Source organism: Amblyomma maculatum, chromosome 1 (genome assembly GCF_055883805.1).
Source record: "Amblyomma maculatum isolate TAMU_Amacu chromosome 1, ASM5588380v1, whole genome shotgun sequence".
Lineage (NCBI taxonomy): Eukaryota > Metazoa > Arthropoda > Arachnida > Ixodida > Ixodidae > Amblyomma > Amblyomma maculatum.
In genome coordinates this window covers 60,452,328-60,475,298 of record NC_139344.1, presented here as the reverse complement: position 1 = coordinate 60,475,298, position 22,971 = coordinate 60,452,328, and the positions used below count along the sequence as shown (strand labels likewise).

General features: G+C 44.6%; 1 protein-coding gene across 3 annotated transcripts in view; it reads right to left on the bottom strand.

The window, feature by feature from the left end:
* The window catches only part of LOC146202542 (uncharacterized), a 142,872-nt gene that overhangs the window by 11,254 nt on the left and 108,647 nt on the right, over nucleotides 1-22,971 (bottom strand). For all 3 annotated transcript variants that reach the window (XM_084588209.1, XM_084588208.1, XM_084588207.1), the window contains one exon: nucleotides 11,122-11,205. In XM_084588209.1, the coding sequence (XP_084444335.1) occupies nucleotides 11,122-11,170 (49 nt within the window). In that variant the 5' untranslated portion in view covers nucleotides 11,171-11,205. The remainder of the gene's footprint in view (nucleotides 1-11,121; nucleotides 11,206-22,971) is intronic.

Sequence of the window (22,971 nt, the reverse complement as noted above, 5' to 3'; positions counted from 1 at the left end):
TTACTCCGCTACGTAGGTGTCGCCCCCGTGGGGCATTTTTTTTTTTTTGTTGGAACTTAAGAAAAAAAGCACGTCTTCAAGAAAAAAAAAAAGCTATGAGGCAGTGATATGCGTAAAGAAGATTACACTTTAGCGTCACTTAGGCGGTATATAGAGTACGCGTCAAGGAAACATACCGCTGTGCACTACCGCTGAAATGTAGCAGCAAAAAATCAAGTTGCAACGTTTTTCAGACGTAGATAAATCATGGTAACAACGTGGCAGATGCCTTAAGATGTCAATCACTAACACACATGAACACCACTGTGGGAAAAATGCTACAGTTGGAGGGGACACTGGAGACAAAATGAAATTGATTTATATCGACCGATAACGCGTTGGTACGATGAAGGTATCTTACACTGAACACGGAGCTTTCGTTGGTTAGAAAAGGCCTAATGACGGAATACAGATAGCACCACCAACGGCAGCTGTCGCTAGTAAATTGCGATGATGTCATGGAAGTGTTTGCGCTCAGATTCCTGAGGCTAGGCTACATGGACAATCACTTTCAATCGATGTTCACAGAGTTCCTTTCGCTCTTGACGTCACGAGTTTTATTACACGGTGGCGGAGGAAAAAAAGTTCCATTTCTTAATCCAGTTTCTGAGTTATAAACGCGTGTTTCACTGCTGGAAAACCACCCGTGTAGTCAGAGACAACCAAACAGTAGATATTTTTTAGGGAACAAAGTTTGCATGCACTTGACTTGTTCCCTTTAAGGCATATACGACCTTACATAATCCGTTTTCGAAAACTTGGTTGGGATATTTCGGCGCTTCTTCGCCAAAATCTCGGCCGAGTTGTCTTAATCCTGCAAAGGCCTGTGCGTCGCGCACGATGCCAACACTGTACTAAAAACATTAGTTCTCATTTATACTCGCATCATATTCTCACAGTATCACATGAGCCGAATTTGCAAGCATAATTCTCAGAATAAAAGTGTGAACTGGAAGAAACGGGGATAGCCTGCTCCAAGATCATTATTTATTGCAAAAGCTAACTAGAATAAAAAAAAAAACACAAAACTAAGCAATTTCGGGCTTTTAGTGAATGGCTACAGCAGCATGGGTTGTAATGATTTAAACTGTGCGATCAATATATAATGCGTGCGCCAATGTATGTGCGAGTACCTTCATGTTTCATAGGTTTGCCTAAATGGATATCTAATGTAAAATTATTGCCTAAATAAGTAAGTAACTTTTAGTTTGCTGCAACGTCTGTATGCAGTGGCGGCGAAATATTCGAGTTCAGAGTATTTATCAGGCATTTTCGTTGATTCATTTTCTCCGCATTCTGCTTCTTGGCTAACTTCATCAATTCGCATAAATAATAATGAGTGTATCTATTAGCGTGCTATGTTATATATTTACACGCACGAAACAAAGGCATTGTATGCAGCAAACAGAGAAGAAAAAAAAAAAACACTTTCAGAGCTTCCCTGGCCGTTTCTTGCGAATCTCAAAACAATATCGTGCTGTCATATCTTATCCCCTTTACCTTCCGAACCTGTCGAATTTCTTGACGCGTGTCGACTGGGACGTTATTGTTTCCAGATCGCAGCTTCCATTTGGGGCCCTCACCATCGCGACAGTTTGGACAAGTTGATGCGCCATTTCGTGGTAAGCAGCAATGCACAAACAAAGGTACAGGGAGAGGACACTTCTGAAGTGCCTTATGTGTCTTCATGCAGCGTCGCAGTGTTTCCAACGCTAAAGGAGTAGCGGTACGTCGCGAATGACGTGAATCACATTTATGTTCCATGGCTCTATCAGGTGGCAGTATAAAAACCCATTGGTAAGAATGCGAAGTCAGTCTCAAGCGAATGACTGATGGAGACGCCTCTCAGTCGGTCCCATATCACTACGTCTACTCATATCTTCGTCCAGTACCTCGTCATCCCAGGTTATTGCGTATGGTGCCTCAATGTACGCGTGCCTGGGTCGCGCGCGTGCATCGAAGCACCCTATTATTTTGATGGCCTCATCTTTGTTAAACACAGCCATTTTCTTGAGGGAGCGCCGTCTTTGGCGAATGGACCGGTTTGAGCCTGAGTTACAGGATATATATATATATATATATATATATATATATATATATATATATATATATATATATATATATATATATATATATATATATATATATATATATATATATATATATATATATATATATATATATATATATATATAGCGAGAGATAAAAGAAAGAAAATGGGAGCATGCAGGAAGGATAACAACGCGTAACGTTCGACTGGCCACAATACACCGGAGAACAAAAAGTGTGCGAGTTGAGCGCATCGCGTCTATTGGAACATCGCTACTTTCAACGGAAACCGCGTACAACATAATCTACGCCCTGTGCACAGAAGCAGTGCGTTACGTCGAGAAGGCCGACCGTTGGGCTAATTACGGAAAGCGAACATCGCTGCATCACCCCCTACTAGCAGTTTTCTACTAGCTCTGCAGTACCATGGCTCCACACACCTGGCAGAATGGTTGGGCACAACGGGACCACTTCGCCAAGGCACCTTGATAACCGCCTACTACAAAGGAATGACACGAGTCCTCAAGGGACACGGCATTTTCTTGGAGCTATCTCAGTGCATTCAATCTCAGAACCCTATACTTGGATCATGTGACTAAAATTCTCCCACTACCACTCTACCTGGTTCTTTCAGGGGAGTGGATCAGACCGATGTCCTGATACGTGTGCGAATGCTCCGACTGCCCACGGGTTCAAAATACTTCTTTTCCGCTTCCACGCGTGTGTATGTACACCTTGTGTGCCAAGCGGAAGACAGCGCAACATGTTTTCCTAGAATTCAGTAAAGTAGGTCTTATTCCGGAACGACATTCGATGCTGGGATGTCTTAAGCCCAGCCTGCAGCGGCATTCCGTCAACAAAGTTGAATGGGCAGTGTACGCTCTCGAGACTCCGGACTCGGACTCGGCGCTCAAAGACCAACTGACACGTGACCGAAAGGCAACAATGGAATTTAAGACGTGCCAAAGTCATCGTTTCAAGACCCAAGGATTCCACGCTTGTCGGGCAACTGTCTAAATCCACTATTTCCTTCGCTTATCTTCACCAAGCGCTCTCCCTTGACTCATTCCGTCTTGCGTTACATTTTTATATTTCGCCTTCTCTCTCTCTTTGTTTTTTGTTCTTTTTTTGCTGACCCGTCCCAGAAAGATTTTACTTGTCTTGAACCGCGTCTTTTCTCCGGGTTTCTTGATTCAAATTTGCCTCAACCTTCCAACTTCCAGGTATTTACCTCTTTTCGGCCTTTATGGTACTATATTTTCCCCGCTCACTTATGCGCTTCGCTAAAATGACCAAGCTCCACCAACTAGCACGAGAAACAGCCTGGCTGAACTTTGGTTCTCCGCTGCCTGATATCCCGTGTTAGGCGTATCAGTGAAAACGGCATGCACAGTGACAATGAGGAAACAATCTTCGTTGTTAATATAGTAATTGGCGCTTCCTTCGAAACAGCGCTTACATCCCTTTATGGGCTCTACAAAACTCTACTACATGCTTCCTAATGACACCTCAACTTTTCATGCATCTAGTTAATTGTAAAGATTTGGATGTAAGCGTGCTTTATGAATTATTGAAAAGGTGCGGTACAGCGTGGCTAATACTACCAGTTGTGTGCCATGTCGCTGTGTTGTGTCTGAAGTAGAGGGCATGCATGAACTGGATCCCAATTATATATTTATTCAGAGTTCGTGACTGTATATGATTGGAAAGGTTGGCTTTACACAACCTTGTAACAGCATAAGTGACGTAGATGGTGAAGGGTGCGTTTGCATGCACAAGCAGCTGGGCCGTAACTTTGTGCATCCGTCTAGCAAAACCAGTATAGCTTGATATTCTTCAAAGCCAGCACCGCACAACCTTCCGAACCTTGCGATTGAAATCTCTCTGTGCGCGTTGTGCCCCCCCCCCCCCCCCCCCCCCAAAAAAAAAACAAAAACAAACAAACAAAAAGAAAACGACCTTGCTTATTTGTTTTGAAATAGACTCACATTTACGTTAGAACGTCATATTCCTGTTTCAGATCAAGAAAACGCTTTTTACTTTCACTTATGCTTGTCTTAATTATTGATGACGTTGCACGATTGTGAATGTGTAGGTGTACTTATGTCTAGGTTTTGTTTTTTGTTTTGCTATGTTTCTTCTGCATGTTTCTTTCTTTCTTTTTTTTTTTTTTTGCATGGAAGATGGTAGCGCGTACTTATGAGTGGTGATTCAAATGAACCCATTTGAAAACCATGCGCTCTAGAGCTTCTTTTGTTGTTCCTCATTTGTTCGCGCCCCGCTGCGCTGTTTTACTTCAAAGGATGCTTGGGGCTGTCATGGTGATTCGCCTGTAAAGAACGCGACAGTGGCTTAGAATTCACCGGCGTCGTTCGGCCACTTCATGGCGCTTCACGTGCCGGGAGAAGTGTGTCATGGGAAATTTTGGGGGGGTTGGCGATAGTCACTAGCGTCTGGGCGAACCAGTGACTGCGCTCTTGCTCGGCATCTGGCCACAAAACAAGTGTACGGGGTTGCATTTTTTTTTATAGAGTCACAACGCGTAACCGTCACGTCAAACGCACTCAGCGTGCAAATACTATTTAACAAGCTGCTAATAATAACTTTAGCTTCCGAAGCACGGTGCCCAATCGCGGGAGTAATCATTTGTAGGCTCGACTCACGCTCTAGCCGCAGCTACCGCACCGGAGACACCGACTGCCTCTGTTACGTCAGTCTTGTCGAGAGGAGGACATGGTCAGGCCTTGTCTGTTCAGGTAGGTGGCATTATCCAGCCGTTTCACCTGCCAACTGCCATCTGACAGAAGCGGGCCCATGACTTTTCGCTCACAACGTTGACAACGCCGACGTTGAATTTTCTGGAGAACGTAGCCTTTAACGCGTTCGCGCTAATACCTTGGGATTCAAAGAAGTTAAATATCTTCGGCAAAATTGATCTTCCATAAACTTCTGATGACAGATGCGTGGTACATAAAAAGATAATGCCTCGCCACATATATCCGTAATAACAAGCTTTTAAAAAAGCCCGATACCTAAATGTTTAAACTGTAATGGCGCATTGGTGACGTTCGTAGTAGGAGTTGGTTAAGGTGCATGGTCTTGTATTTGCAACACGGTCTCTCTATAACTATTGATTTTCAGATGTTCGCACACTTCGTTCGAGCGAACCGTCGCCTTGCATAACGAGTGTGCCCCACCGGGGTGGCGCAGTGGTTACGGCGCTCAACTGCTGTTCCCAAGGACGCGAGATGGAATCCCGGCCTCGGCGGCCGCTTTTCGATGGAGCCGAAAGGCAAGGCGCCCGTGCGATGTCAGTGCACGTTAAAGAACCCCAGGTCGTTGAAATCTGCACAGTCCTTCATTACTGCGTCACTCATAGCCTGAGTCGCTTCGGGACGTTAAACCCATCAAACAAACAAACAAACAAACAAACAAACAAACAAACAAACAAACAAACAAACAAACAAACAAACAAACAAACAAACAAACAAACAAACAAACATCTCATCCCAAAATACAAACAAAGAATAACAAATGTGTTCTTCGGTATCTGCATAGTATCAGTGCGATTGCATACTGCGTTCGTTTCATGTGATGCTCCTCCGCCTCGTACCCTCTGTGCGTTCTACAGGGCGATTAATGTATACGACCAGACCTACCTACTGTGCCTACTACACGTATCAGCTTGGATGTTTCTCGAACTTTTCCTCACAAAACATGCTTCGACTAGTCGAGCAGTGCGCTGAATATCGCGTTAGCAGCGCAACGGGACGCTGACTCCAGAATTCTCTCCAGCATAGTTCCTATTATTCTGTTTTATTTAAAAGGGGCGTAATATAATGTGAGATACTTGAAGCCATCTCACGGGCCAGATACGAAAATGAAAGGGGATTATCGGATAGCGTGAACGTAAAGAACCACAAGCGAACTGTGCTGAGGTTGGCTGGAAACACTGCGCCACATGCTGTGATGCACTTGAGCCCCTTTGGCATTTCGCTACATTTCGCCACAGGGACGTCGCTTTCGTTTCTTTCGCAGTCGAAAGTACCATATTTTTAATCGATAGCCAGAGAGGAGTGTTTCCCGAAGATACAGTGTCCTGCTTAGTTTAGCCTAATATTGACACATGCCATTCATAGACGACGAAGATTTGAACGGGCGATTCGGAGAAGACGACGAAGCAAAAACGGTGCTCCGCTTTCGTGCTGACCTGACTGGTTGTTGGTGTTCTTCGGTGCCAGAGCGCCTTCTGTGTAACGTTACGTTACAATATTACAATTCGCTCCTTCTTGTTTGCTGAAGTAATTTACACTAGTTTTATCCGGCTTTCAGCCCGACGAGTACTTTGCTGAATGTCCGCTACGTTTATTCGGACTGACCATGCATGCCTCCTTTATAGCTTTAATTTTTATCAAGACTAATTCTGCCTAGAAGCCACAGCTGGCAGCTTCAAGATTGAAGAAAATTATCAAGGTTGAAAAAACAAGCAACGACGCGAAAGCACACAGGGACGGGGAAGAAAGTACAGATGCCATCAGACGCTGTTTTCTCTTCGCTTGCTCTTTTCATCTTACTCGTCTCGCCCCTGCGTGTTTGCGCGCTGTTCTATTCTCTGTCATAAACCAGCTCGTTCAATAGCAGATACATGTAGTTCGCGTGCGAACTTTCTACGACAGGATCATGTCTGTGACCTCGGCAAATTCCGAGAGCACAGGCGAATCTGCACCGGAAAGATGCGCAAGCCTTAGCGTTGCTGCTGCATACGGTATATCGCACGCCCCCTTGTAGAGATTTCACACTTCGGAAATTATGATAGCAGCTGTGTCGTTGACGACGTTGTGTAGCAAGCTGCGCATGTTCGATTTTCTTCGATTACACGATATTTTCCACATTTTGTGATCAATTTTACACATTTTGTTTTGCTTTTTCTCAAACGCCCAACTTCCGGTCACGTGGCACACATGCAGACATGCATGGAGGAAGGAAAGAAATTAGGAGATGCCCTGACGTCATTTTTTTTTTTGAAGCCGGCGCGGCCGCGCCGCGACCGGACGCTGCAACGTCTCTCCTCCTCCTTTACCCTCCGCATTTTCTTTCTCCGCGACGCTCACGTACGTACCTAGGGCCCTTAGCAACGCTGTTGCTAGTGGCCCGAGTTTTCATAGCAACAGCGTCGCCGTTGCTAATGGCCCGACTTGGCTAACCCTAAATTTTGATGTCACTTCCGCCACACTTTCTCCAATGCATTGGGAATGGCAAGGACCTCTCCTAGGTTGTTTCCTTCCTCCATGCAGACATGCCACACTTCCAGTCACATGATCCTTACCACACGCCACGTGAACCTACCACACATCACATGATCGGAAGTGTGACGTCACATCTGGACGTCGCCACTACTCTGCCTGACTATTTCGACGTCTGACTGACTTTTCTGGCTATAATTTATTACCATAATTACTCAATTTTACTCATACAATTTCCCACGCGAGATTTTTTCATCCTCAATCTAGTATAATCATTTCTTCTTTTTTTTTTTTTTTAACTCGTTCGGTTGCCATGAAATCGTGTACACAACATTTGGGAACGCCAAACCTCAAACATAGACACTTAATGCTTACTTATTAATAACGAGAGCCAGGCGCACAATATAGCCAAAGGGCCGACGGTCAATTACAGTCGGATTTAACGTGTGAGCACCGTTTAGAACCATGGTTTCGGGCTCGTTGACACAAGCTGTAGGTTACACAGGGCTGTCACACGGGCATTTCGAAGGCCCTCGAAACGACTGCCTATCGACTCGAAGGCCTTCGAAAGCTGCCACACGGGCGTTTTCAATGACAATTGAGTCGATATTCTATCGAGTCAGCGGAGCAGCCCAGAACTCTATCGAGATCTCGAAGGCCCTCGAACGTCGCGCAAGGTTGCTAGCGTTGACCCGAGGAGCGTCACGTACACACGTGCACAGCGCGTTTACGATACAAAAATGTGAACAAGCGTTATTTTATATCTTTAATTTACGCGGTAAAATATTAATATCCGTAATAATTAAAAAAAAACATCGCTCTTTTTAAAGCAAATAATTTATGTACTCTCTACCCCTGTAACATGCGCCGCCGAGAAATGCAAACGCAATGAAAAGCACAGCCGTATAAACGCCAGCGAGTTAAATAAAAAAAAAAAGAAACAAAGTTGTCTTTGAAAGCAACTAAGCCACCTGCAGTTAAGGTAACAGTTACATTTTACTTTGCATTTATAGAGAGATATTAGTTCTTTAAGCAAAACCGAAGGCAACAGTAGTGGCGCCACAAAAGTTTGGCGCCAAACACCATAACTATTTCAATAGACTTCGAGTTTTGCCGTGTAGCAGCGGCACAACTCCTTCGACTTCGATCGCGATTGAAAATCTCGAAGGCTATCGACTCAATCGCCTTTGAAAATGACCGTGTGACTAGGGTATTAATTTGCCATGCCATCGGCAAGGCACTCTCGCTAGAGGCATTTGTTTGAAGAATGTGTGCAGCGAGTTCGACAAGCACTCGGTGCTTACTCAGTGCACTGCATGTCGTTTCTAACTGTAAAATTCGCTCGACCTAACATTCGTAGACACGTTGTCAGCTGTTTCCTTCATGGGAAACACTCGCAAAAATGCGCCCATTGTTCCTGCATTAGTATTATGCTATTAGCCAGCTCAGCAGACTTGCTCTTCAGGTGCTAGGCATAAAACACTGTGGCCATGTCCGCCGAATGTTGGATGAGAATACAGCAGCACTGCGTGCACATTCCCTGTTCATCATTCTTCTCGCATTGCTAAAAGCTATACCGAGTTACCTTGTCTACCCTCGTCATATCCTCTTTTTCCTCACAACACTAAGCACGGCTGCGCGGAGCGAGGCGGAGGGCTCCGCGCGAAAGTTACGACCATTTCCTCCGTTCATGACCTCCTCCTTTTGTTGTTTTAAAAAGGTAAGCGAAACCAAGCTTGTTACTTCAGTACTAGCGCACATATAGCTGCCCTCATTATCCATCGCCAAAGTAGGCGTTAACTGCGTTCCTGGATTAAATGTGCTTGCTGGGACCAGTTGTTATTAAAACACTGCAGCACGGAAAACGGTGGCACAAGGACGGGAGATTGCGGACAAGACGGGCCCCATGCTGGACGACATTTTGTTTCGACTGCTATGGCCGTTCTTCTATGTGCCACTTTTCGTTGTTAGTGTATTCGTTACGCTGTACAAGCTCCGGTACAAAACTGCCAGAAGCTGAAGAGCTTAACATTAAATGAGGGTAGCATGTTCATTTTCGCGCCTTGATTGAGCGCTCACGGAAACAAGCCCCGGTTGTAGACTGTAAACTCTGAGCACGCACGACGACAGCAGCGCCGCTCTGGAAGCGAGGAAGAACGACTGTAGAAGGAGGCACCATATCGTTGTTCAATTGAGTGAATTTTACGACGGCGCAGTCGTGAAACACAGACACACGCGGTTGTCTGTCAAGGGACGACGTAAACTTCCCGTCGGTGCCTCCTATTTTTGTCTCTCCTCCGCACATGGAACAAGTTTACATCTTCCAATAGGGACCTTGTAGGTGCCCTATGGCTGCTGCAAACGGCTTATTTTCTAACGAAACTTAACGGCACTTACCCTAACTCTTCCATTATTCTTCGCCAGGCACCCCGCAGAAGAAGCGGACATCTAAAAATTTAAGGTTCTCATCACTACCTGCGCGCACCCTGAGTTTAATGGCAGATGCGCGGAGCGCGAAGGGATCCTTGCGAAAGAAGTCCGCACATTCCTTGCGAGCTCCTCGCGGAATCAGTGGCAAATTCCAAGCCGTGACGGGTGCTATCCTGCCGCCGGCTGAAATGTGTCGTCCCCACGCCATTAGCCGTTACACTGTACATTTTCACCACCAGGCGCAAACAAACGAGCAAGAGAAGAAACAAATAATCAATCATTTAAGCAAGCAAGCAAACAAACAGGCCAGACGAAGTTCTTGCACGGACGAGGTGACGACGGCGGTGTATAGAACCGCGTCCGGCGCCGAAATCCCGCACGCAGCGCTCTCCTTTCATCGAGGAGCCGCTTTAAGAAACCGGCCCGTCACTTAGTACAATCGAATGCGACCAGGACAGCGGTGTCAGTTATGTAGCACTCGAGCAAATGAACTAAAACAACACGAATTCGTTTGGGGACCGTACTTTTGAGCAGCAGCACGTGTCAGCATACGCAAGAATTCGATCGCAGAACTCATGAATATTTTGGGCGACGTAGAAACGCATAAAGAATATTTGCTGCTCTTGGCGAAGAGAGAAAGAGAGAGAGAGAAAAAAAAAAAAACGTGAAGAGGACGGATCGAGGCCGAAATGCGGGAACCCCCGCATCAGAGCAGGTGCAACTTAAACTGCGCCTGCGCGCACGGTGGAGAAGAGATGTGAGGAGGGAGAGAGGGAATGAAAACAGAAAGTAAACAGTCACTGCGTAAAGGGGAGATTTATTCGGTTCTAAGGAAAACCTTTTTAAGCTTGATCGCTTTGCTCCCTCGTAAAGTTTGTCCCATTGAAGAGCAGCGCCTGGATTGGACAGGAAAACCAGCTTTTAAAGAACACTTTCGAGAGTGTCCTATAAAAAAAGGGGCGGAGAGGAAAGAGAAAAAGAGGGGAATCTCAGTTTGCGTAAGAAAAACGCGCGACGACCAACGCGGCTCGAAACTTTCGGATTGAGGCGTTCCTTTTTCCCGTTCAGCCATAACTTAAGTCCGAGCTTTTTTTTTCCTGCTTTTTTTTTCTTTGTCTCGTTCTTAGATTTTGATATGATGGCGCACACATCTTCGTTTTTCTTTCTAACCGCTTTGTCTTGCTTGTTTGCGGCAGTTTGTCGGCTCTCGGCCGCATTCCGATGCGAGCGAAGTTCCTCTCGCTTCGGAGTGCAGCCTTCACTCGTTCCCTTTCTTGCTTGCATCTACGTAACATATTGTGTTCGTGTCATAAAATGTGTTCGGTCTTTATCGCGTGGCTGCAGTCCGGGAGGTACTTACTGTTCGTCGCGATGGCGTAAAGGACCACTAAGGAAAGGGCGGGATACATGTCTTCCGTCCAGGGTCGAAGACGCCGCTCAGTTCCTGCAAACATCGACAAAGTGAATATTAGTCGTGAGAATCGTTGAAAGTGCAAGCGCGCTTCATTGGCAGCAGGCGCGGAACTCTTCTTGCCCACATCTTTCGCAATGAAGGATGCACTACCCTTTTCCGCTGCACTTGTGCCGTCAGATAAAGCTGTAGACGTTGAAGTTATCCTCATTCTATCGCTGTTCTCTTAGGGGAAAAAATGTGCTACGTTATCATCGCATCACTATTTTAACGATCTCATGAAGCATGGGTCAACCAACGATGCAAATGAATATCTCGTAAGTTCAAGTCGTCGCTTCATGACAGCGGACGTAGAGGGTAGTGAGTCTTCTTCAGAGGTTTTGCTATTCCGAGAAAATAACACCCTTTTAAAAGTACAGAAAAAAGGGGATAAATAGAAAGGAAAAAGAAACCGTTGATATATTCTTGTCTCGTTAGTTTTTTTTTTTTTTTTTTTTGTAAATCTCGTTTTTTTTCTATTGTTTCGTTTCTTTATTGTTTTTTTTTTTTTTTTAACTGGTGACTACTTTTACTTGAGCCCTACAGCAGCTGGTCGAGTCAGCTTGTCGGATTGGAATTTACTGGTCGGGTGGGTAGGCGTTGCCCGTAAACTCAGCGCCCGTACTAGAAGTCGCAAATTTCGCGCGCGCAGTGTTGTCTAGCGTCGGCGCCGAGGACCATATAGTTATCTTTGCTTGCCTGAAACGAGGTTGCGTAAACGTGTTCTATAGTCAGGATTTCTGTACCTGACATGTGGCGTCATAACCCGTGCTCGTGCACAGGATCCACGTAAACGAACCTTCTCCGGTTCGTACCTCCGAATATTCAAGCGTATTTGTTTCTTCAAATACTATTAATACTCACTCATGTCCTCGTGCTATATAACGGCCAATTTGTCGAAGAAACTCTGCGTAGGCGCTGGTGAAGCGTGTCTGGGCGAAAAAAGTTCAGCGATGCGGAATTCAGATTCCGGCTCCAGAGCTAGCAGCCTTGTCCCACAGCCAACGTACACTCCAGTGCGCGATCAATACGTCCTGTGCCGGCATAAGTGATACAGCCCCAGGCGACGTGAGACGCGGATGTGCAGTTTTCGTCGCCACGTCCGCATATCGATAATGCGTCTAGGCGCTCCGAACGTTCACTCTTGCTCGACTGTTCTGTTCCCAAGGGGGATAAAAACTCGCAAATATTCTCGCTGAGCACACGAATCCTTACGCAGCAGCGAATGCGCGCACGTGCAAGGAAGAATATGGGGAAATGTACGCAAAAAAATATAAAAAAATCCACTTCCATCGAATAAAAAGGCGCTCCTTCGCACGCAACGTCTGGCGTGCGCCGCGCCGCTTGTAATCGACCGCGAGTTGTTTAGTGTTTTTATTGCCAGATGTCACTACTGAGTAACACGCAGTAACTTGTTAGGACCACATTTGCAACACATTTTCGTGTACCTATCGCCGCGCACATATTTAAGGAATCGCGCTAGTGCGTTGCGAACAGCAGCGTGTTATCAGGTTTTCTCCGGCCGTGTCAGAGTTGTTCGATGGTCCTTCATGACGCGAAATAGAAAAAAAAAAAAAAGAACTGAACTATTTTATAAAGTTTTTTTTTTTTTTTCTTTCACGCGCATCTGGTTCACTCTCGTAGACTTACGCAAATGACCCATGACCCCCCCATATCGGATTCCCAAAATGACTTGTTTCTTGTCAGTGAGGAATCGTTGTTGCAGTGAACATACACGCAACTTCATAATGATAATAATTGGTCCACAACAAAGAAAAGACGCAGTATCTGTAACACTTGCTCTGTGGACAACCGAACCGCGCCGTAAGGAAGGTGGCATTGAACGCGGAAAGAGAGAAAGAGGTGCCGTAGTAGAGGGCTCCGGACTAATTTCGACCACCAGGAAGTTCTTAACGTGTACTGACATCACACAGCCCACGGATGCCACTCAGTTTCGTCTCCATCGAAACGCAGCCGCCAGCGGTCGGGATCGGACTCGGGTGCTCCGGCACAGTAGTAAGGCACAATATAAGAATTGAACGTTAAGCTAGTTGGTCACACATCTCTTGGAAGAAGGCAGCAGAGCAGGTAACAACACAAAACATAAGAAGCACACACAAACACAAGGACAACACTGCACTGACAACTATACTGACAAGAACCTGCACATCTTCTCCCTTCACTTCACGCCTGCAGCCAACTTCTTCCTTGTCTTTAACATCCTGCCGGTTTGCGCAGAAATTCTAGTTCATTCTTCAACAAAACCACTGAAGGCAATACTGACACATTGGTCTCCCGAGTCGCAGATTGCATATGCTTCATAAATTTCCCTTGCTAACTTATCCTTCATCTTTTTCATAACCTTAACAGTATGAAGGTCAGCTGGGCATATTTGGTCTCTACAACCAACGCAGCCTTTGCAGTGTACCGCGAGATTAGTGCCAGACTTGTCCGATATTGCCATGGCATGCTCCCTAATCCTGTCATTGAGCGCCCGTCTTGGCTGCGGGAGATGGTTAGTTCGAAACCCACCGCCGGACACCTGCCGGTAAAAACGGGTACAAGCGTCCCCCGGCCTGACGCTCGGCTTTTCTAGGGGTGCGCGCTTTGGAGAAGCTCCACAAACCTCGCTGCGCCCCTCCTCCGCGGTGGGCCCAAACCCAGTTTTGAACCTCGCAGCCTGCAAAGGTGGTTCAGTTTGTCTTGCAACGGTACTTCCTTTGAGCCTCACCTGAAGTGCTCCCTTTGAGCCTCAGCTACATCAGTCCTAAAACAAACGAACAAAAAAGGGCCACATAATGGGCTTTTGCCGCGCGAGGCCCTTTCCTGGCCGCTCATAATGCCTAATGTTACAAGCATTCAGCTGGCAAGCAGAATCTTCCCTTTTGAAGGCAATCCTACAATGAGCGGCAATCCTACAATGGAGCGAAAGAAAAAGTGCAAAGGGGGCAAGAAGGCGTCGCCCGTCGGGCCCTGTTTGTGCGGCTTCTGCAGAATACTCTTGTTGCAGCACGCACTTGGAGAGCACGAATGTCGAGCTCTGGGAGCTACTAAAGGAGAGAAGTTCCATCGCTTACTTCAGGACGTGTATGCCATTGATCCATGTTGGTCTTTTCGTGTACGATGTATTATATCCACTGTCGCTAGCTTTATTTGAGGTGTACAGCTGCCTTACTCTATGTAGGGAACCAGAAGAACCAAAAGAAGAATGAACATGTTCCTTTCACCTCAGCGTTCTGAGTGTTTTTCGAAGCAGGTGCAGATTTCCGGCTGCAACAAGAAGACTTTGCGGTGTTTTTTCGCGAATCGGTCGTGAAAACTCGAACGGTGAATAAATATTTGAGCGTTGTCAACAAGTTTCTATAAAACCAATGGACGCCTAAATTAACTTTTAATACTTGTCTAAAAAAGAATCCAAGCGGTTCGTTTGCCTGTTTGAACCATTCATCAGAAAATGTGGCAGCGGCGTCGGTAGGATAGAAGGGGGTTAAACGGAACGGCACTTGCGCGAGACCAGCAGCCACATGCGTAGCTTGCAACCCTTGAACTCACGCCCGAGCATCTCTCACTGTGTGTTGTGCGCGTGTGAGGCCTACACGGGGGCGGAAAACTCAGCACCTGAACTCGGTATCGAACTCACGTCTGTAGTGTTCATATGGCGAGCTCCAGGAAGGAATGGATTGAAAACGGGTCTGTTAAAAAGCAAAAACAAAATCAACACGCTAGTGCGCACTATTAATCGACATATGGCTTTGATATATATTGCTTCATTTCGTCGCGTCTACGAGGCAAACAACAGAAGGGCCAGTCTGAACCTTGATTCTGTCCACGGCGACCTTTTGCCTTTTCACGCCTGTAAAGGGTGCAGCCCCTCAGTAAGATCCGTGCTGCAGAGAAGCTCCCGAAACGCTTATGCGCAGTAGGTGTGTCAAGCTGATAATTTTGGTCGACTGGTTGACAACACGTGTCAATAGAATCGCACAATTTGAAGGGCTGCTCTTTGATTGTCGTTTCGTAGGTTTGCTGGACATGTTTTTGTCTACCGCAAGACTTACGCATTGAGGCGTCCAGAGGTGCTGTAAAGAACAGTGTACACTTGTCATTGATAATATAATGCCAGTGCACCAGTACAGGGTGATTCGTGTTTTGATCAATGAGCTCAAACTAAAACATTTTTTTTCTTACTTTTCTCGTCAATCCTGTGTACTTGTAGACTGAAGGTAAAAAACAGAGTAACATGGCCCCTTTCGTCGCGGTACGCAGGCAGTATTTTGCTTCTTAAGTGGAGCAATCCCACTTCATCAGGTGACTTCTCTGGGATGTTTTCTTCGTTCTTTTAGCATCAGCAAAAAAAAAAAGAAAAAGAAAAAATCGCAGGATGTCACGCCAATTAGGTCTGGATATAGCCCCGAATAATCCCCTCGTAGGAACGTAAACAGAGGGTAAAGCAAGGACATGAGACGGAAGGTTGGACATGCGTCCGTACGGGTGTCCCGCTGGTTGTTTTTGCCTGAAGTTTTTCTGCCCTTACAAAAAAGACGCACGATACGGCGGTGCGGGCAGAAGGCGTGGCAAGCATGACGCACGGCAGAGAATGAGGCGTAGGGCCAGTAGATAGAGTTTTGTACTTTTGGAGGCTACACCCTGTTTATCTCGAAGACAAGCGTGCTGCTGCAGCATCTTTTAAAATCACTGCTGGCGCTAGCAACTTACAGATTTCAAGATTTCTACTCACCCGCGCGCTTTTGTGAAACAAACGAGGCACGTTTTCGTGTTGCAACAGTTCTCAATTGTGCCTCTCATTCGTAGGCTCTACGCGCGCCTGAAAAACAAATGCCCTCATGTTTAGGCTTTCGTGGGCGCATACACGCGAGCCCCTTTGTCATTCGTTTCTAAGGAGGCTTTACTGGCGGTACCAAATCCAAAGATGCATTGACTTGCAACCAGCGGGGGAGCTCAGCCTGCGCCGTCGAAGGGCTAAAATTTGCATTCAAATGCGCCCCTCAGCACTGTGGCCCGCTTTTGTCAGTCTTGCGAGCCGAAGATGCGAGAGGTTGCCAGCACCTAGCTTCAGTCTTCGCAGCGCGCTTTTGCTGATGCAGTGAGATATTGGAATGAAGTAGGTGTTTTCTTACAGGTCTTGGACAGAGTCGTTGTGCGCACGCCTGTACGTATTCTGAGCCTATAGCGCTCATAAGGCTCAGTCTAGCGAAAGAGGATTTCAAGTGAATTCGAATTGTGTGCGGTAAGATGGGTTTCATCCTTCTGAAGTTAATTTAATCGTAGACAACTCTATTTAATTCGTCAAGCGAAACTTTTTTGTTTACTTAATCAAAACGTTATCATACTGTTAGCCTCTTTTAGAGGCTGCTACGGAAAAGGAGGAATGTACAAGAATAAATCAGTCACTGCTGCTGCGAAACAGTAAGCATTGGTAGTGCTTGGGGGACAATATATGTTGAAAAAATGATTCCTGTGCAAAAATAAAAATGTGTAATATCACAATTAGATAAGACAAACCAGGAATACGTAATCCAGTAACTTTGTAGTGAGGGATTCAGGCAGGATAGATCGTTTTAAAGAGAAAAGTGCTGTAAGAGCTTTATTTTTTACGCAGAAAATCTGCTTGCTCCAGAAGGAAGGAACAATAATATATTTAAATTCGCCCACTGATTTCAACTCGTTTAGATTAATTTTATAAGCGAAACTGAAGGCCTTTTTATTCGTTGTCCCCTACTTATATGCCAGTTTTTTGGGATTAATGGTAATCTGTGAGCTTTCACTGCCATTCTGCTATATCAGTCAATACGTTGTTACGAAGAGTAAGTTAGTGGTGGTCCCTATTTTTTAACGCTTAATGCAGTAACCTGCAAACATGCGAACTATGAAATCTCTGTTATGTAATATATAAATTATGTACAAGCGGAAAAAAAGAGGTGCTAGTACAGAACCTGGACGTAGTTGGTAAACTTCGACGTAGTTGGAGGATTGACCTTCGTGCTGGAGAAATTGGTGTCGGACATAATAGATACGATTGTATTCATTTTGCTATAGCGTTAGTTCCTAGTGTATATTGTAATTGTGGGTAAAATATGCGGTTGGAAGCGTTATTGCTTTCCAGAGGTCGAGAAAGAGTTGTCCGCGTTAGTCAATAAAATTGAGATCAGGTTGAGCAGTTTCTGCTAGTTGCGTGGAAGTAGACAAACCCTCCCGAAAGCCGTGTTGTTTAGGATTCAGCATATTATGTTCTTCAATAAAGGCGACAGTATATTTATGAACAAGGTCCTCGAGTATTTTTTGAGGTGGAAGATGTTGGGCGAAAGTTAGAAGGGCTGGAGGGATCGCCTGATTTAAATGTAGGTATAACTTTAACAACGTTTTACATCAATGCGTATCTGACCCGTTTCAAAAGACTGTGTAAACAAGCAGTGAGTATTTGGACGCCCATTCGATGTACCGTTTCAGAAATATGTTCAAGATGTTATCGGGTCGCAGGACTTTTCTGTGTCAGTATTTTTGTAAAAATTAAAATATCGACATTTCGATAGTGATCTCATCTAGTTTATTTTTCTTTTTTCTTTTTTACTCATCGGGCACAAACGTTACTAAGGCTAGTATAAGAACATTGTCAAGCGTGAGGACCGATTTGAAGTGGTCGCTAAAGAACTGTTCTTTTATTTTAAGCAGAACAGTTTTTTAGCGACCACTTCAAATCGGTCCTCACGCTTGACAACGGCCTTATAACTGTTCTCTTATTTTAAGCAGACCGGAATTCCCGGGTTCGAACCCGACCTCGGCGGCTGCGTTTCGATGGAGGAGAAACGAGGAGGCGTCCGTGTGCTGCGCGATGTCAGCGCACGTTAAAGATACCCAGGTGGTAGAAATTACTCCGTAGCCCTCCACTACGGCTCCTCTTCCTCTCTTTCCACTTTAACTCCCACCTTCCTCCCTTCCCTCACGGCGTGGTTCAGGTGCCCACAGAGACAAGTGTGACAGATACTGCGCCTTTCTCTTCCTGTGAACCAATTAATAATAATAATAATAATAATAATAATAATAATAATAATAATAATAATAATAATAATAATAATAATAATAATAATAATAATAATAATAATAATAACATATTATTATTATTATTATTATTATTATTATTATTATTATTATTATTATTATTATTATTATTATTATTATTATTATTATTATTATTATTTAAGCAGCTACCTGATGGCATGTTAATATGCTGGCGCTTCTGTTTGTTCAAATAATTTCAGAATTCACGCGACGCTGTCCTGATTAAATTATTCAAAGTAACGTTTAAATATTTTTTTTTATTGCATCTTTTAATGTACGCCAAAGGCCCTGAATTCTATTAGTGGTACGGGAGATTTGTGTTTGCTTTAATTTTTTTTTTCGTTCTTTTTTTTTTTTTTTTTTTTTTTTACGATCGTGACTCGGTGCTTTCTATGAATCATCTCGCGGGATATCCGTAGGTCTTTCTTCTGACTGCCTTAGTTTTGTTACAACATATCAGATGCGCAATCTTGCACGTGAGCCTGAAAGGTTAGCCACAAATCATTGGTATAAGACACTGTAATGTCAGTTAGCCGCCGCGAAAGCTCAGGGTGCGGCAACTCTGAAAAGTCAAGTGTGCTAACATCATGAATGCTCGCAGTGCTTAGAAAATATGACTCTTAGGTCTGGCATTCTGTGGGAAAAATCACTCTAGCCAGGGCGCTTTTTTAAAATCGAAGCGGATAGTTTTTTGGCGGAGCGACAACAACAGCTTACTCAAAGAGAGCTACCACCATCATCACTATCATTATCACAACCATCAAGATAGTCAAGAAGGTGGTAAGCTTGAACTTCTTTGTCATTTTTAATCGTAAAAAAAAAAAAAAAAGAGACAGCGTATTTGACACAACCTGGACAAAAGAAGCCGTTTTATTTTCAATATGCCTATCCTGTACGTGTAATCACACGCTTGATGACAGTGCCACGGAGTCGAGGGCTCTGCTTCACTAAAACATTCTAAACCGTGTTTTTCCTCTTTTTTTTTTCTTTAATGAGTACGCTACAGCTGAAGGTTTTCGCTCGTTACCTAAGCGTTACTCAATTGCCCGCGGCAGCTTACTGCGGCTGTTTCTTTTTGAAATACTGCATTTCGCAGTCGCCGCGGGTATACATGTTATAGCGTAGTCGAGACAATGCGTGCAATACATATTTTTTTTTGCAGTAAATTGCATCGTACAGAAAAATATTGCCACTGCTCACGTTCCAGACGCATGTGTGCGTTTACCGCAAATAATTCTAGTCTGCCGCGTGCACTGACAACCAAATAAGAATGCGAGCCCAATGTAGCCGCGCGAGCTCTGCACGCTCTAGCCGCAAATTCTTCCCAGCTCCGCCGCTTCTTCTCTGGATGACAAGGAGGAGGGGTTCTTTATTTTTATTTTTCAAACCTTTAATCTCGCAAATTAGCGTCCGCGGGGCGACTTCATAATGAATGCGTCGGTATAAGCGGCCGACAAACGGGCGCGGCTCTTTACGGGGTCCACCTGGCCCTGTCTCTCACCCCGTCGCCGATATCTGGCAAACACAAAAAGATAAAGGGCGAGTAGAAAGAAAGGCTGGTTTCGGCAGCCACGGGAACTAAAAGGGAAAAAAGGCAGCAAACTGAAAGCGCACTTCCCGCTGGTCGATCCCGCGCTCCCACTGCGCGAGCCCGCTAGCGAAGAGCGCGCGTAGTATAGTATATACACGTGCCGCTCTTTCGCGCGGCCGGCGTACACCGTGGACCGGCGTCGGGACACTCTGGCCCTGCCGGACTGGCTCGGTGCGCGAGAAAACGATATTAATACGTGCTGCAAGAAATCAATCGAATTGGCGCGCGCTCATACACGAGCGCGCGCGATCACCAAGTTGAACTGTCGATACCGCGAGTCTGAAATTCATGCGTAGCTCTCGGTTTCATCTCCCCTTCTAAACAAGGCCGATGCACTCCTTTCTCGTTCACTTCGTTGCATAGACGCCCCCCCCCCCCCCCCCCCCCATTCCTCTGCTGCAGTCGGCCGAAGTTTATCTTTTAAATTTTATTTCTCGCGGAGGCAAAATAAATTCAAAAGCGGGAGAGCACGGATGCTAAATTCTAACGAGGGCTATGCACGTGCTCTTTCGTTCTATTTGCGTGCTTGCTTGTTTGTTTAGCTGCCATTTTGGTTTTATACGTAAATCGCGCCCGTGCCGCTTCAACGGGAGGATGCAACCGCAGCTCTGCGTCCGCGTGCAGCCTGGGGTGTATGGGAAGCACGTCTCGGCGTCCCTTCGCGTGTTCCTTTATATAGACGACAGGCGCGGACGACCGCTATGAATGGAAAACTTATGCTCGCCTAGCCTCGCGTCGCATATAATTTTCAGTGCAGGCCCATAGTTGTACATTTCGTGCTTGTCACTGCGAAGGCGGGATTAAACTCGGCTCTAAGAAGCGGCTTTAGCGGTAAGCGAGCACCCAGTTCTCTCTCTGTGCCGCGAGAATCTGCCAGTTTTCTCTACGCAACTTTCTGGGCCGCTCTGCGACTTGAATAAAGAAAATGGTCACAGGTACACAAGGAATTCTGCGCGCGTTTTTTAAAGGGAGAAGAAAGAAATTTGTTTCAGAATATACAGCGACACCAAGTATTTTGCACAGCCGTGGCACTGACTGAAGTCGCGTCACCGTTCGACCAATTATTGCAATACAGTGAACGTGCAGACCGGGCAATTAATACGTCCGAGTTGTTTGTCTCTGCGAAGAAAATATTTTACTAATCTATGCACTGACGTCAACGTGAAGCCGCAAGCCAACATGTACGGTCGGTGACTGACCGGAAAGCTGCCTCAAAAAATATTTTGATACTACCGAAATGATCTCGCATACGAGAGCGGGCCATGAAAGATTATATCACGTGTTAATCAATATGCGAGACTGAAGCGCATTGTTTAGGTATTGATACCCCTTAAACATCTATTAATAAAGCGTATTTGCTAAGTATCGATGCGTCGAATTCAGCGTGTGGTTAGTGTCTGCGTCGGCCGTGACGCGTTCTGAAAAGCACGACCATGTCCCCGTCCCGAAACACTTTATGTAGTCGGTATATGCTGTTCTTGATATATATATATATATATATATATATATATATATATATATATATATATATATATATATATATATATATATATATATATATATATATATATATATATATATATATATATATATATCTGACCTTCCTCAAATATATTATTTTGTAATCCTTGGTTCAAGTTAGCTGGGACACCCGGTATATATATATATATATATATATATATATATATACCGGGTGTCCCAGCTAACTTGAACCAAGGGTTACAAAATAATATATTTGAGGAAGGTCAGGGAAACCAGTTGCATACAACTGCCAGCCTCCTTGCGCACTACAGGCATTTTTTTTTGTTTTGCAATTACTTAATTAGCTAATTATGTTAATTTTTCTAATTTATTGAATATTCATCTTAGACCAAAAATGTGAATTGGAAAGTTGTAGAGCACCTTCAGAAACCCCCCTTTCATTAATTGCGGTAAAGAAAGTCTCACTCATTTACCAGATTTATCACTGCGTAGAATGCTGATTAGGAAACTAAAAAAAATAAAGAACAAATATCAAGCTTCCGTTCGAGTTTATTGGTTTTGCTTACTTTAAAAACAAGAATCGTGGCATATTTAATATGTAACTTTTTTTTTTCACACATGCTCATCAGTACTGTTTTTAGCCGCGTACCATTCGCCCGGTCGCATATTTTACCGCCACCTCACATGTCACATCGCGTTGATCATGCTGATAAAGCTAACCCCATTTTTGCCCAGACAGAAAAGTACGAACATTCTCCATTAATTTTATTAATGAAAGAATGGAACTACCTACCACGCAGAATCACCGTGATAACAGTATCACCTTTATTTCAGTCAACATTAGTAACTTTCCCGGAATCGCCACACTTGCTGTGAGTATATTGGGCCGCTTTGCCGATTCATTCGCCACCGCTGTATTCTTTCTTTTGTATGCGTGTCACCGCGAGTGCATTTTGCGCCTTTACAAGGAAACTGTGTTATAATGTCTCTGGACGTGTTTTTACTGAGTGCGACTTCACCATCAACATTGTTTGTGTTCATTTTTCACGGAGAATTGTGTACTGCCTTATGCCCCCCTTATGAAATGCCCCCTGTGGACCTTTGGGTATCTGAATAAATAAATAAATAAATAAATAAATAAATAAATAAATAAATAAATAAATAAATAAATAAATAAATAAATAAATAAATAAATAAATAAATAAATAAATAAATAAATAAATAAATAAATAAATAAATAAATAAATAAATAAATAAATAAATAAATAAATAAATAAATAACGTGGTTAGCTATCAAATATTGTGAAAGACCACCCGACATACTATATAAATCCCTGCTTTAACCAAGCCGCACGAATGTGTCTGCGTGGCCTAGGGATAGCGTGTCTACCTCCGAATCGAAAGGTCCTGAAGAACTGCAGAGTTGAAGGTGCTGCAGAGTGGGCAGCACATGCCAACTCTGTCATGTCAAGTGGTCTCGTGACGTCACCCAACTCGACGATCAGTTAGTGCACGACCATGCCACCTGCCAACTATACCACCTGCAAGAGGCATGTTTGTGTTTAAGGGGGCTCTCCTGGGGAAACCATGTGAGACACCGATGCAGTGCAGCC